Raw genomic sequence first — 13223 nt, forward strand, 5'->3', positions numbered from 1 at the left:
GTTGCCCGAGGCTGGAACCAAACCTGGGTCTCTGGTGCTGTGAGGCAGCAGTGCTAACCACTGAGCCACCGTGCCTCCATTTTCTCTCTTTTACTTGCAAAGTGTTTGTTGAATATAAAATTGATACTGGTGTGTTAACAAAAGAGCGGGGATCCCTCAAGTGTAAAGAGTAGAGTGATTATTTAATAAATTAAATAAAATATAATAGTGATAGGTCAGATACTGTGTTGCAGATGCAGCAAGTGGGAGCTGCTGAAAACCAACGCTATCCAGTAAGTGTTTGTAGTTTGACTGATTTCAGAATCAAGTTGAGGAGCTGGAGTCCAAGTTGCAGACATTGCACCAAATCGAGGCTAATAACCTGGACACTTTACTCCTTGAGGCACTTACACTCATTAGACTAAATCACTCAAATTTAGTCAGTGATCAAGGACAGAAAGGTATGATTGCAGATGCAGGAGGTATAGGGACACAAGGGACAGCTTTTAATGTGCCTCCATCCCTGCAATCACCCAACTGCTACGAAGATCTTTTGAGCTATATGGACAAGAGTGGAAACTGCAGGAAGGATGAACAAATTAGACATGACATAGTGGTACAGGGATCCAATTGAGGTGAGGGAAGTAGGAATGCAGTAGCTGTAGGGGACAGTATAATTATGGGGAAAGATACTGTTCTTTCCAACTCAGTGTACGAGAGGCCTAGAGGCTATGTTGCCTGCCCAGTGCCAAGGTTGAGACCATCGCCTTGGGGCAAGGGAGGAACTTAAAGTGGAGAGGAGGGATTCAATTGTCTTTGTCCACATTGACACTAACAGCATGTGTAGGACTAGCAAAGGGGTTCTGCTGTCAGATTTTGACCAGTTAGAAGCTCAGTGAGCAAAATTTCCAAGGCAATAATCTTTGGATCACTGCCTGAACAACGGGCAAGCTGGCATAGGGTAAATAAAAGTCAAGGGGGGACATGCGTGGCTCAAAAATTGGTGTGGGTGAAATGGGTTTCAATTTTTGGGTACTGACACTAGCACTGAAATTTTATGTCTGAAAATATTATTACAATTCTTTGAGGAGGTAACAAATGGAATGGATGAAAAGGAATCAGCAGATGTAATATAAAAGTTAACTTTGGATTTCCAAAAGGCATTTGATAAGGGATTGTATACAAGGCTATTTGCATGGAGAGAAGACTATCTAACGGACAGAAGATAGAGGAGTTAGGATAGTAGGTAGGGGTGATAACCTGTAACTAGTGGAGTGACACAGGAATCAGTGCTGGGGCCACAATTATTTACAATATATATTACTGACTCAGATGACAGAAATGCAGCTGCTATCACTAATTTTGTAAATGACACAAAAACAGTTGGGAAGGCCTCACTCTTGTGAGTCTACATAGTGATAGAGTCAGGTTTTGCAAGTGCTGAAAACTTGGCAAATGGAATATGATGTGGAAAAATGTGAGGTTATGCACTTTGGTAGGATGAGAAGAGCTGAATATTGTTTAATTGGAAAGAAATTGAAGGCTGAAGGATTTGGGGGTGTTCTCATGCATGAGCCATAAATAAAATCTGACATTCAAGTACACCAGGCAATAGGGAAGGCAAATGGACTGTTAGCCTTTATTTCAAAGGGAATGGAGTACAATATAGGGAGGACTTGCTAAAACCATGTAAGATACTAGTCAGACCATAGCTGTAATACTGGTTCCCTAGCTATGGGAAGATATACTGGTATTGGAGGCAGTTCAGCGAAGGATCACTAGGTAACTCTGGGAATGGAAGGATTGTTTTACAAAGAGAAATTGAGCAGGTTGGGCTTGTATTCATTGGAGTTTAAACTAAAAACAGGTGACCTATTGAAACATAAGAGTTTTAAGGAGTTTAACACAGTAGATGTGGAGAGGCAGTTTCTACTCTTGGGAGGGTCTAGGCCCCACAGCAATGTAGCTAACCCTTAACTAGCCTCTGGGCAATTAGGGAAGGGTAAAAAGTATTGGCCTAGCCAGCAACATCCACGTCCTGTGAATGAATAAAAATTTAAAAAACCAAAGATATTGGCAATGGGGGATTCAGACATGGCGATGCCACTGAATGTCAAGAGGCAATGGTTAGCTTCTCTCTTGTTGGAGATGGTTACTACCTGTACTTGCATGGTATGAACATTAGTTGGCACTTGTCAACTCAAGCCTGGATATTATCCAAGTTTTGCTACATTTGTATATAGACTATTTCAATATTTAAGGAGTTGTGAATGGTGTTGAACACTGTGCAATCAACAGCAAACATACCCAATTTTGACTTTGTGATGGAGGAAAGGTCATTGTTGAAGCAGCTGAAGATTGGTGGCCCTTGCATTTGGAGTGAATGTATAAACTTTAGTATGTGGTATAGATGCATTTGAACCATACAATCGGTAGGAAAAAATCAAAAGACAACAAAGAATACTTAGGAATGGCTTTTAATTGACGAAAGCACTAACTTTTCTTTTAGTCTGGAAATATCAAGTAATTACGAAAATAAATTCATTGCCTATCCTGTCAAGTTGATAACTGGACAAAATAGATCAGAAATACAACTAAATTACAAATTATAAAAAAAATTGCACTATAATCTTTGATTAAAGCAAATGAACAGAGGAATAAAGAATGTTTGTATACAAAAAAAGTTATGCTCCTGATCCTAATATTTTATTGCATGGTTAATTTGAATTCTGTATATCAAGTTTCTAAACAAAGTTGATTTATACATAGTACATAATACATTCCTGATTGAATACATCATTTTATTACAATTGGCAATATCTAAGGCAGAGTCAATAGCTACAGATCCCAGCTGTATGAGTTCTAATGATCTGAATTCCAGAGTATTTAGGCATTGATGAGCAGTGTTGTGTTGCTGGCTCTTTAATTGCATTTCTGATGTTCTTTCATCATCCTTTTGCTTCCTTCTTCCTGAATAAGGAAAATCAGGGGCTACAGTGCAAGACCAACTGTTTGCATATCACCAAAGCTGATCTGTGTGCACTTGACTGTGGCAGGGATTGACAGCAAACTACAAACTGGGATAATTCTGTGCACTTTCTACCTCACCATAACAGGTGTAGCTTCAACTTCTCTATCACTGCCTCAATTCCTGCATTGACCATGCCAATTACCCTTACAGCCTCAAAGCGAAGTGAACAAATTATGTGCAGGCTTAGAAACCTGATTTCAGGTTGCAGAGATGAAACTAGTACCCCTTTACTCAAAACACTAACCTTTAATTTATTGTCAAATGTGACCAAAGAGAAACTTTATCAAATTGAGGCAGTCAATAGAAAAGACCTGAGCAGAAAAACACAATATCCCATCAGCCATGAGCATTGAAAGCCAAATAAAAATCCTCCCCAGGATGGAAAAAGCATGACCATTTAGCACAACACAGCAAATTACTGAAGATGCATGAAGTGTTTTAGTGCGAGCTAAATAAATAATGATCAAGGTTTATTGTATGACTTAAGCAGTAGTATGTGTATACTTTTCGTTATTACTTCATTCTTTGGAATACAGCTGAGTATTAATTAGTAGCATTGTGTGCTGATAAACTTGCATATGACAGAAAATAAAATCCATTATCTCTTCCCCACCAAATGGCCTGACATTTTCAAAATGGTACATTAAAAAGAAAGGCTATTGATGGAATTTAGTCTTCTGTGATTTTCTTCACAAGCCAAGTAAAATAGCTCTCTAATGATACAGAACATCATATATCAAACGTAGCCTATTTATATCCTGTGTTGGTAATACGGTACCTGTACCTGTATACCAACATTTGGGTTTTTGGTCTATATATTTAATTCTTGCAAATGATTTTCTTATAATAAAAGCCTTTTAGCACATTTAAGCAAATTTAAGTTTTTGCTAAAAGAAATGGCATTTTCTTAATGAGTATATATAACCATGCCAACTGAAGAACAGTAAAGCTTTAATATAATTAAAAAATTATAATTTAGGACATGCAATGCCAAGATGGCCCCAGTCACAGACCGGATTAGATAGGTTTGCAGATTGGACGAGGATTTGATTGCATCCACATATGGAGATTGGACAAAGAGTCAAGCAGTAATGAATGGGTAGTTAGAACTTCAGTTTGCTCAGCTTCACAATAATTTGCATAATATAGAGGAAAATAGTAATGACAGGAAAATGATCTCATCAAGGAACGTAGATAATGTTGGCGTGCAAAAGGGAAGTGGTTTAAAATGCAAAGAAGAGTATTTCAATAGAAATCGTATTTATCATTTCTTTAAAATAAAGAGTTAAGACAGACCTGCCCCTATGCACTGTTTCCATGGTTCTGACATCATTGCTAAAGAACAGTGTTATTTGGACTACAGTACCATAGGAAGAATGAATGAACTTACATTTCACATCCTGGTCAGTCCTAAAGTGTGCTGACTTTTAAACAATCTTAGAGCCGCATGCATACAGCAAGGTCTTACAGCAATGACCACCTGAGGAAATGCTATTTGCCAGAACACAGGCAAATCTCCATATATTGCTTCAGACATTTTGTGTTCAACTAAGAGGGCAAAAAGGGCCTCAGTTTAATATATCATCTGAAATGTGACATCGCTGACAGTGCAGCACTCCTCAGGTCATCTGTACTCACGCCTTGGAGTTGGATTTGAATCTGTGATCTTCGGACCAGGGGGAAAATTACTACCATAAACAATGCTCACACTACAGGAACTTCTGCCAAAATTGTAGATCTAACTCTTCTAATGGAAATGCAATCAACACCTGATGTAAGTACAGATAGGTTCATTCCTCAGTGGCGATCCTTAATCAGAACTCTTTTTGTGGAATGTTAGCTTATTTATCACTTTCAGATGCTAACCAGCTTGCTCTGTGGATTATTTTCACCTGTCACTTCAAGAATTTTCCATATTATAGAGAAATCCCACATAAACGATTGATCTCCTCTTGTAACTTCAGAGGAAAACCTTTGGTAAACAGTTATGCATGTACATTTCTGGAGGTTTCTGCCAATTGTTCAATCAGAGATTGGGGAGCTCTGCAGAAATTTGATTTGATTGGTACTCACCTGTCGTTATGTAGACAATATCGCACAATTGGCAAACAGTGCAAAAGGAAAATAATCATTGTTATTTCACTGTGAACCCGGTTAGAATTTCATAGAAAATTAATCACTTCACAGAAATCACTAAACCATTCTGCAGTATTGAGAACCTACCTCCTTCAATTTTGAATACCCCTTTATATAATATATGTAAATAAACAACTGACTGATTCCTATCTAGATCTATCTTGACTTATCCTTGGTCGATAGCAATGGAAATACAGTACTGAGAAACAGAGACCTTTCGCATAAAGCAAGCACAATGTTTGTACTGAAATAGCACTACATAAGCGTCTGCCACTCAGTGCCATTGAGCGAATGCAGCTTTCTGTGCTCCGTTTGCCTTCTCATCGAGTAGGGAGATACTGTATTAATTGATTAACTGAGACTCCCAGTTTGTGGAGGGGCAATGGGCGCAGGTACAAAAAAGAGGGGACATACTGGGTAGACTTTTAATCTCAGATGGGCAGTCCTTGGTTCCACCTAGTAGCCAGCTACAGGTGACACTGATCTTGTAGACTGGCTTACATTCATACTCACTGAGCTACTTGAGGTGCTGGTCTAGAGATGCAGAGGTGGGGGAATTAGATTAAGGGGGAGAAAAAAATGTGGCACCCTCATAAAAGACTCTCAAATAAGATTCAGATAATCTAACGACAAACCTTGTGTTGTGCTGTACAATCAAATATTAAGCTGTGATCATACAGGTTGTAATAATGCTACCACAAGGTGTTGATGAGGTCCCCCAGCACAACTTCTGATCTGATTGATCCAAGTTTGAAAGTACATGTGCATACGGGGAGAGGTGGAGGTGAGTGGGAGGTGTGAAAAGAAAAGTCGAGAGTGGTTTAAAATTTGATTCGTGGCTGACATTACATAAACCTTGTGCAAACTAGATTCAATAGTAGAAAATACTTTGCAAATGATAATTTTTTTTGTTCCTTTAGAGATACTAGACAAGGTGACTTCACTTTTTTATAAGAAACTGCAATATGGTCTGATTTTCATATGGTGACCATATCGTGTCAATCACACAGGATGAGAATTAGAGAATGAACTGTTTGAATCCATTTTCAGACAATTGTCTCAGTCTAACAAAATATTCCAAACTCAGTAAAGTTAGCAGAAATTTGACTCCAGTAAATTAATAAACAGGCACTCGAAAACCAGATTAGCACCACAAATTCTGGTACTCTAATAATGAAATAGATATTCTAAATCCGTAAACTCATTTATCATTTTTATATTGTAGAATCTTGCTCCATATCTTTCTATTATTAAAATAAGGTTTACTTTAATAAAAGCAATAAATAGAGTGCAAAAGTCCTTAACCCTAATAAGCTATAGTCTAAAGCCTGCTGTGCATGATTGTCATTTTTAAAGAAATGCAGAAACCAGCTAAGAGGTGAAAAAAAAGAGACAAAGCCAATTTTAGCGAGTACAGGTCAAAGAACGTGGCAACGAAAATTAAACACAGCATGGAGCTTAATGCAGGTCAGACAGAAGAGGTGAGACTACTGGAGGGCATTAATTTTGCACTATGAGAGTTACATCAACCTGGCCTGGTCCTTTCATTGCCTCCAGCATTAATGGTGCTAGCCTATGAATTAATGGTGTTTAAATGGCATTCTGGCTTTGGATGAGATGAAACTCAGAAAGGCGGAGGCAGTTCTAGTTCCCAGGCCATGAGAGAACATATCCTGAGCGTGTCTTGGTGAAGTCAGGCTGTGACTGGTTGATCTTGGTCTCCACGGCGATGGTACACTTCTTCCCATGCATGGAGCATTGAATGGGGTCACACACCTTCACTTGGAAGTGCCTCTTCTCACTGGAAACAGGAAAATAAATTAAAACCATTTAATCAAATTGCCTATTTCTTAAGTAAACGCTCATGATTTTTCACAAGAATGGGCAGTAACTAGCGCAGACCAAGAGAAAAGGAAAACTGGTGACTCTCATTGTTCTTTGATTGTTTTGTGAGAGTTGAAGCACATACAGGCCTTTTGAAAGCCACACTTGCAGCTTTTAGCCCTAACAGAGATTCTCTCAATGACAACGCCACACGGAAAAGTATCCATTCCCAAACCCAGTTGAGCACCTTGGCAAGTTTTCAGGATTTGTGGTTGTTATTCTACACAATACAACTTGCTGTATAGCATTAAAGTCAATAGTTTCGGCTTTGATTTTTATGGATAAGAGCAGAAAGAAATTCCCAACATTTCTAAACACACAACCATATGGCCCAGATGGTGATGCTTTAATTCCTTGTCCTTTGAAAGATTTTTTTTATTGCATAGACATCAGTACAAACATTTAATGTTACAATCAGCAGTACAAATAGATGGAAGCTGGTTTGAATCATTGCTGCCTTGCTAAACACAGCTAGATAGTCCCTCAGGGATTAATTAATTAGACAAATCTAGAATTGGAAAGCTTGAAATCCTGTTGTAAAATAGTGTCTGACAATGGCACTTTTGGTTACCTCAGGGCAAAAGACAGAATGACTTCCAACATAGACTTGAAGCAATATTGAGACAGTGTTGCCTAAGCATATCTGACACTTGCAGGCCATTTTCACAATTATTTAGCTTTAACATCATTTAATATTTACATAGGAGGCAGTCAGGGTATGCAAACAAAATATGAACTGAAGTTGTATGTCTGTCTCTAAGCAGGCCTTGTAGTTTCACAAACTGAGATCTGGTGTTTAAAACCGGAAGAACATGTCACAAATATAGAATGACAACTAATAGCACTGAATATTCATCGGAATCTTTTTTTATGATCTTGTCTAGAATGATTACCTACTGTAAGTACTGAACTGAACTGTTATACAATGCTCAAGATTTAAGCATTTTGTATTTGCCTTACTTTGTGGTTCTGAGTGCTAAATTTGAAGCTCACCCACTCTAGTTAATTGCTCTGTCTCCCTCAAACACCAATAATGTCCATCACCAAGGAGGTGAAAAGACGCAGCACGCCCAAATCAACACGAGTGCAAGTTCAGCAAGACTCCTCTTTCTCTTTGTCTCAAAAGCAAAATTACATCAACCCTTAAACATGCACTATTAATTTTTCATGCATTTTTTTTGCATTTTTTACCATTTTGCCGGGTTGGACTTGTTTTTTTCCTTCACTTCATGTTGCATTTAGATTCCTGCTATGTAGCCATTCAGTCCTCATTTGGATAAAACCTTTCTTTCTGTTCTATACCATCACAACACTGGTGCTGTGTGTTGCAAATCAGGCTCCAGCATTCCGAGTCACCACAAATGTTAGAAGTCAATGAAACTACTGAAAATTCCAATGTGCCACTGACTGAATGCTGCCAGGATAAAAACTAACAATACCAGGTCTTTTCAGTAACAGGAGAAAAATCTCTATTGCAACACAGCTCAATTAGGACAGTCAAAATTATATTCTTTATTTTAAACTGTAACCCTTTAAAAAAATTACACACACACACACACACACACACTCATTCACTAAGAAAAAACAGACACATGATGAGTGGAAGGAGAAAAAAAACATGAGTGGTTCTATGTCATCAGTACAAAAGATAAAACTAGGGGAGTTAGTGTTACAATTCATCTGATTGTTTGATGATGCCTTGATGTTATCTGCACAGCAACGATCAGTCTGTAATTCACTGGTTGCGTTTTTGGACCTTTCTGTTGTCTCAGGGTTTCAGAATTACTTCTTTCAGTACCCCTGAATATAGTTTCTCAGCTCTATTTAAATAAAATTGGGGACAGAGCAATTTTAAAGACAGAGTTGATGCAGCTAACGTCTGAATGTTTCCTTGCTTCTCTCTGTTTCACACACATCACAGGTCTATGCTGTACTTCAACCTAACCAATTAGAGAGCTGTTGTTATGCTAAGATCTCCCAAACCCAAAACAAATAGTGTTAATGTCGCCAGAAAGCAATAATGTCTTATATGCATTTATTTTTATTCATTCGTAGGACGTGAACCAGTCCCTGGAACCCTTGAGATGATGATGGTGAGCGGCCTCCTGAACCACTGCAGTACATAGGTTGACCTACAACGCTGTTAGGGAGGAAATTCCAGGATTTTGACTCAGTGACACTGGTTTGTCCACTGAAGGACTGGTGATATATTTCCAAGTCAAGATGATGCATGGATTGGAGGGGAACTTGCAGGTGGTGGTGTTACCATGTATCTGCTGCCCTTCATCATCATCATTATAGAAGCCCTTGTCCTTCTAGTGGAAGTGGTAATGGGTTTGGAAGATGCTGTCTGAGGATCTTTGGTGAGTTTCTGCAGTGTATCTTGTAGATAATACACACACTGCTGCTATTGAGCATCAGTCGTGGAGGGAATGGATGCTCATAGATGTAGTGCCAATCAAGCAAGTTGTTTTGTCCTGGATATTGTCAAGCTTCTTGAGTATTGCTCAAGCTGCATTCACCCAGAGAAGTGGGGAGTATTCCATCACACTCCTGACTTGTGCTTTGTAGACGATAGACAGGCTTGGGGAGTCAAGAGGTGAGTTATACACCATAGTATTCCTAGCCTCTGACCTGCACTTGCAGCCACTCTTTATGTGGTGATTTCAGTTGAGTTTCTCCCAAGATGTTGACAGTGAGGGATTCAGTGATGGTAACACCATTTGAAGACAGCATGGTGGCTCAGTGGTTTAGCACTGCTGTCTCACAGCGCCGGGAACCCAGGTTCAGTTCTAGGCTTGGGCAACTGTTTGTGTGGAGTTTGTACGTTTTCCCAGTCCAAACGTGTGCAAGTTAGGTGGACTGGCAATACTATAGCGTCCAGGGATGTGCAGGCAAGGTGGATTAGCCATGTGACATGCAGGGTTACAGGGATTGGGTAGGGGGGTGGGCCTGGGAGGATGCTCTTCAGAGAGTCAGTGTGGATTTGATGGGCTGAATGGCTCACTTCCACACTGCAGGGATTGTATGATCCTATGAATATCAAGGGATAAATAGATTATCTTTTATTGGAGATGGTCAGTGCTGGCTTTCTGTGGAAAGAATGTTACTTGTCACTGGTCAGCCCAAGCCTAGATACTGTCCAGATCTTATTGCATTTGAACATGGATTGCTTCAGCGTCTGAGTCATCACAAACAGTGTTGAACATTGTGCCATCATCGGCAAAAATCCGCACTTCTGACCTTTTGATAGATGAAACATCATTGATGAAGCAGCTGAAGATGGCTGGGTCTGGGACACTACCCTGAAAAACTTCCGCAGAGATGTCCTGAAGACGAAATGATTGATTTCCAACAACCAAAATCATCTTCCTATGTGTCAGGTATGACCCCAGCACAGAGTTTGCTCCCTGATACCCATTGTTTCCAGTTTTGCTAGAGCTCCTTGATACCACACTCTGTCAAATGTGGCCTTGATGTCAAGGGCTGTCACTCTCACCTCAGCTCTGGAAATCATCTCTTTTGTCCAAATTTGAACCAAGGCTGTAATGAGGTGAGTGGCCCTGGCGAAACCCAAACTGGGGGTCACTGAGCAGGTGCTGCTTGACAGCACTGTTGATGACACCTTCCATCACTTTACTGATGATCGAGGGTAGATTGATGGGATGGGAATTGACTGGGTTGGATTTGTCCTGCTTTATGTATACAGGACATATTTGGGCAATTTTCCACACTGTTCAGTATATGCCAGTCTTGAACCTGTAATGGAACAGCTTGGTGAAGGAATGGCAAGTTCTGGAGGACAAGTCTTCTGTACTATTGCTGAAATATTGTCAGGGCCCATAGCCTTTGCAGTATCCAGTGCCTCCAGTCATTTCTGAAGTGAATCAAATTGGCTCAAGACTAGTATCTGTGATGCTGAAGACCACTGGAGAAGGCCATGACATACCATCCACTCAGCACTTCTGGCTGATGATTGCTGCGAATGATTCAGCCTTTTGCAATGATATGTTGGGCTCTTCTATCATTAAGGATGGGGATATTTGTGGAGCATCCTTGTCCAGTGAGTTGTTCACCGCCATTCATGACTGGATGTGGCAGGACTGCAGAGCTTAGACCTGATCCGTGATTGTGTGCTTGCTTTGCTCTGTCTATTGCTTGTTGCTTATGTTGTTTGGCATGCAAGTAATCCTGCTTGTAGCTTCACCAGATCAACACCTAATTTTTAGGTATGCTTGGTGGTGCTCCTGGCATGTCCTCCTGCCGTTTCCATTGAACCAGGGTTGATCTCCTGGCTATATGGTAATGGCTGAGTGGGGGATATGCTGAGGTTACAGATTGTGCTGGAGTACAATTCTGCTGCTGTTGATGGTCCACAGGGCCTCATGGATGCCCAGTCATGAGTTGCTAGATTTGTTTGGAGCCTGTCCTGTTTAGCCTGGTCATAGTGCTACACAACACAATGGAGGGTATTCTCAATGTGAAAGAGAGACTTCATCTTCACAAGGACTGTGCGGTGGTCAATCTCATCGATACTATCATGGACAGATGCGTCTGCAGCCAGCAGGTTGGTAAAGAAAAGGACAAGAATGTTTTTCCCTCCTGTTGGGGCGGCATGGTGGCTCTGTGGTTAGCACTGCTGCCTCACAGCACCAGGGACACGGGTTCGATTCCACCCTCAGGCGACTGTCTGTGTGGAGTTTGCACATTCTCCCCGTGTCTGCATGGGTTTCCTCCGGGTGCTCCGGTTTCCTCCCACAGTCCAAAGATGTGCAGGCTAGCTGGATTGGCCATGCTAAATTGCCCATAATGTTCAGGGGATGTGTCGATTAAGTGGGTTATAGGGGGCTGGGTCTGGGTGGGATGCTCCAAGGGTCGGTGTGGACTTGTTGGGCCGAAGGGCCAGTTTCCACACTGTAGGGATTCTATGATGATTGGTTCCCTTACCACCTGCTGCAGATCCAGACCAGCAGCTATGTCCTTTAGGACCTGACCAGCTCGATCAATCATGCTGCCGTGGAGTCACTCTTGGTGCGGGGCACTGAAATACCCCATTCAGAGTTCATTTTGCGCCCTTGCCATTCTCAGTGCTTCCGCCAAGTCTTGTTCACAAGGAAGGAGTGCTGATTCATCAGCCAAGGAAGTTCAGTATGTGGCAACCAGCAGCTGCTGCTCTGGGGTCCTGATTCAATATTGAGGTCTCCTACAGCAACTCCTCCCAACTGTACACCATGGTGCTGCTGTCTCTGCTGGGACTGTCCTGCCAGTGGGACAGAACATTACGAGGGATGGTGATGGTGGTGTCCGGGACCTTGTCTGTTATGATTCTCTGAGTATGACAACATCATGCTGTTGCTTGATTAATCTGTGAGATTGCTCTCCCAGTTTTGGAAGTAACCCCTAGATGTTGATAAGGAAGACTTTGCACAGTCAACAGGGCTGTTTCTACTGTTGTCTTTTCCGGTGCCAGAGTCTGTCTGGTTTCATTTCTTGTTGAGACTTTGCAGCAGTTGATGCAACTGAATGGCTTGCTAGGCCATTTCAAAGGGCAACTGATAGGCAACCACATTGCTGTGGGTCTGGAGTCACATGTAGGCCAGACCAGCTGAAGCCACTCTGTCCCCATATAAGTTAGTTTTACTTGATTTTCCAAGCTGCCAACAACTCCTTGTACATTCTCCAATTTTAAAAGCAATGTCTGTAAGATGTGGTTTCTTATATTACGTATTTAACACCACCTTTGGCTGTTGTCTCATGAAACTTATGGTTATTTAATCCATCTTGCTTCCCATACTAACATAGAACTTCCATTTCGACCTTCCTGCTTCTTCCCACTGTCTACTGGCTTAAAAACTCATATTTCTATCATTCTTTAGTTCTGGTCTCAACCTGAAATGTCAACCCTGTTTCTCTCCATGATGTTGGGTATTTCCAGCATCTTTTGCTTTTTGCTCCATTCATTTGGTCAATGTGAATGACATCTCAATGTAAATGTCTTGTCTATTAAACAGGTTGAAATTACTTTCATCAACAAACATGCACTGACAATTTACATTGCTGCAAGTCTAGTTTAAGAACTCAAGACTTCCTGTTCTTGACTCAAGGCTGACTTAACAATGGTAAATATTTGATAGGCAAGATGATTGGGGTTTCACAAGAATGACAAAAGCATGTTCTTGAACAAGTGATGAAA

The 13223-nt window shown here is 40.8% G+C and overlaps 1 protein-coding gene across 1 annotated transcript in view; it reads right to left on the reverse strand.

The window, feature by feature from the left end:
- Window positions 1-2457: 2457 nt before the first annotated feature.
- myo1d (myosin 1D) overlaps window positions 2458-13223 on the reverse strand; it is a 420078-nt gene continuing 409312 nt past the window's right edge. The window contains exon 22 of the mRNA XM_048614719.1: window positions 2458-6947. Within this exon, the coding sequence (XP_048470676.1) occupies window positions 6791-6947 (157 nt within the window). The 3' untranslated portion in view covers window positions 2458-6790. The remainder of the gene's footprint in view (window positions 6948-13223) is intronic.

Source organism: Rhincodon typus, chromosome 30 (assembly GCF_021869965.1).
Source record: "Rhincodon typus isolate 14 chromosome 30, sRhiTyp1.1, whole genome shotgun sequence".
Classification (NCBI taxonomy): Eukaryota; Metazoa; Chordata; class Chondrichthyes; order Orectolobiformes; family Rhincodontidae; genus Rhincodon; species Rhincodon typus.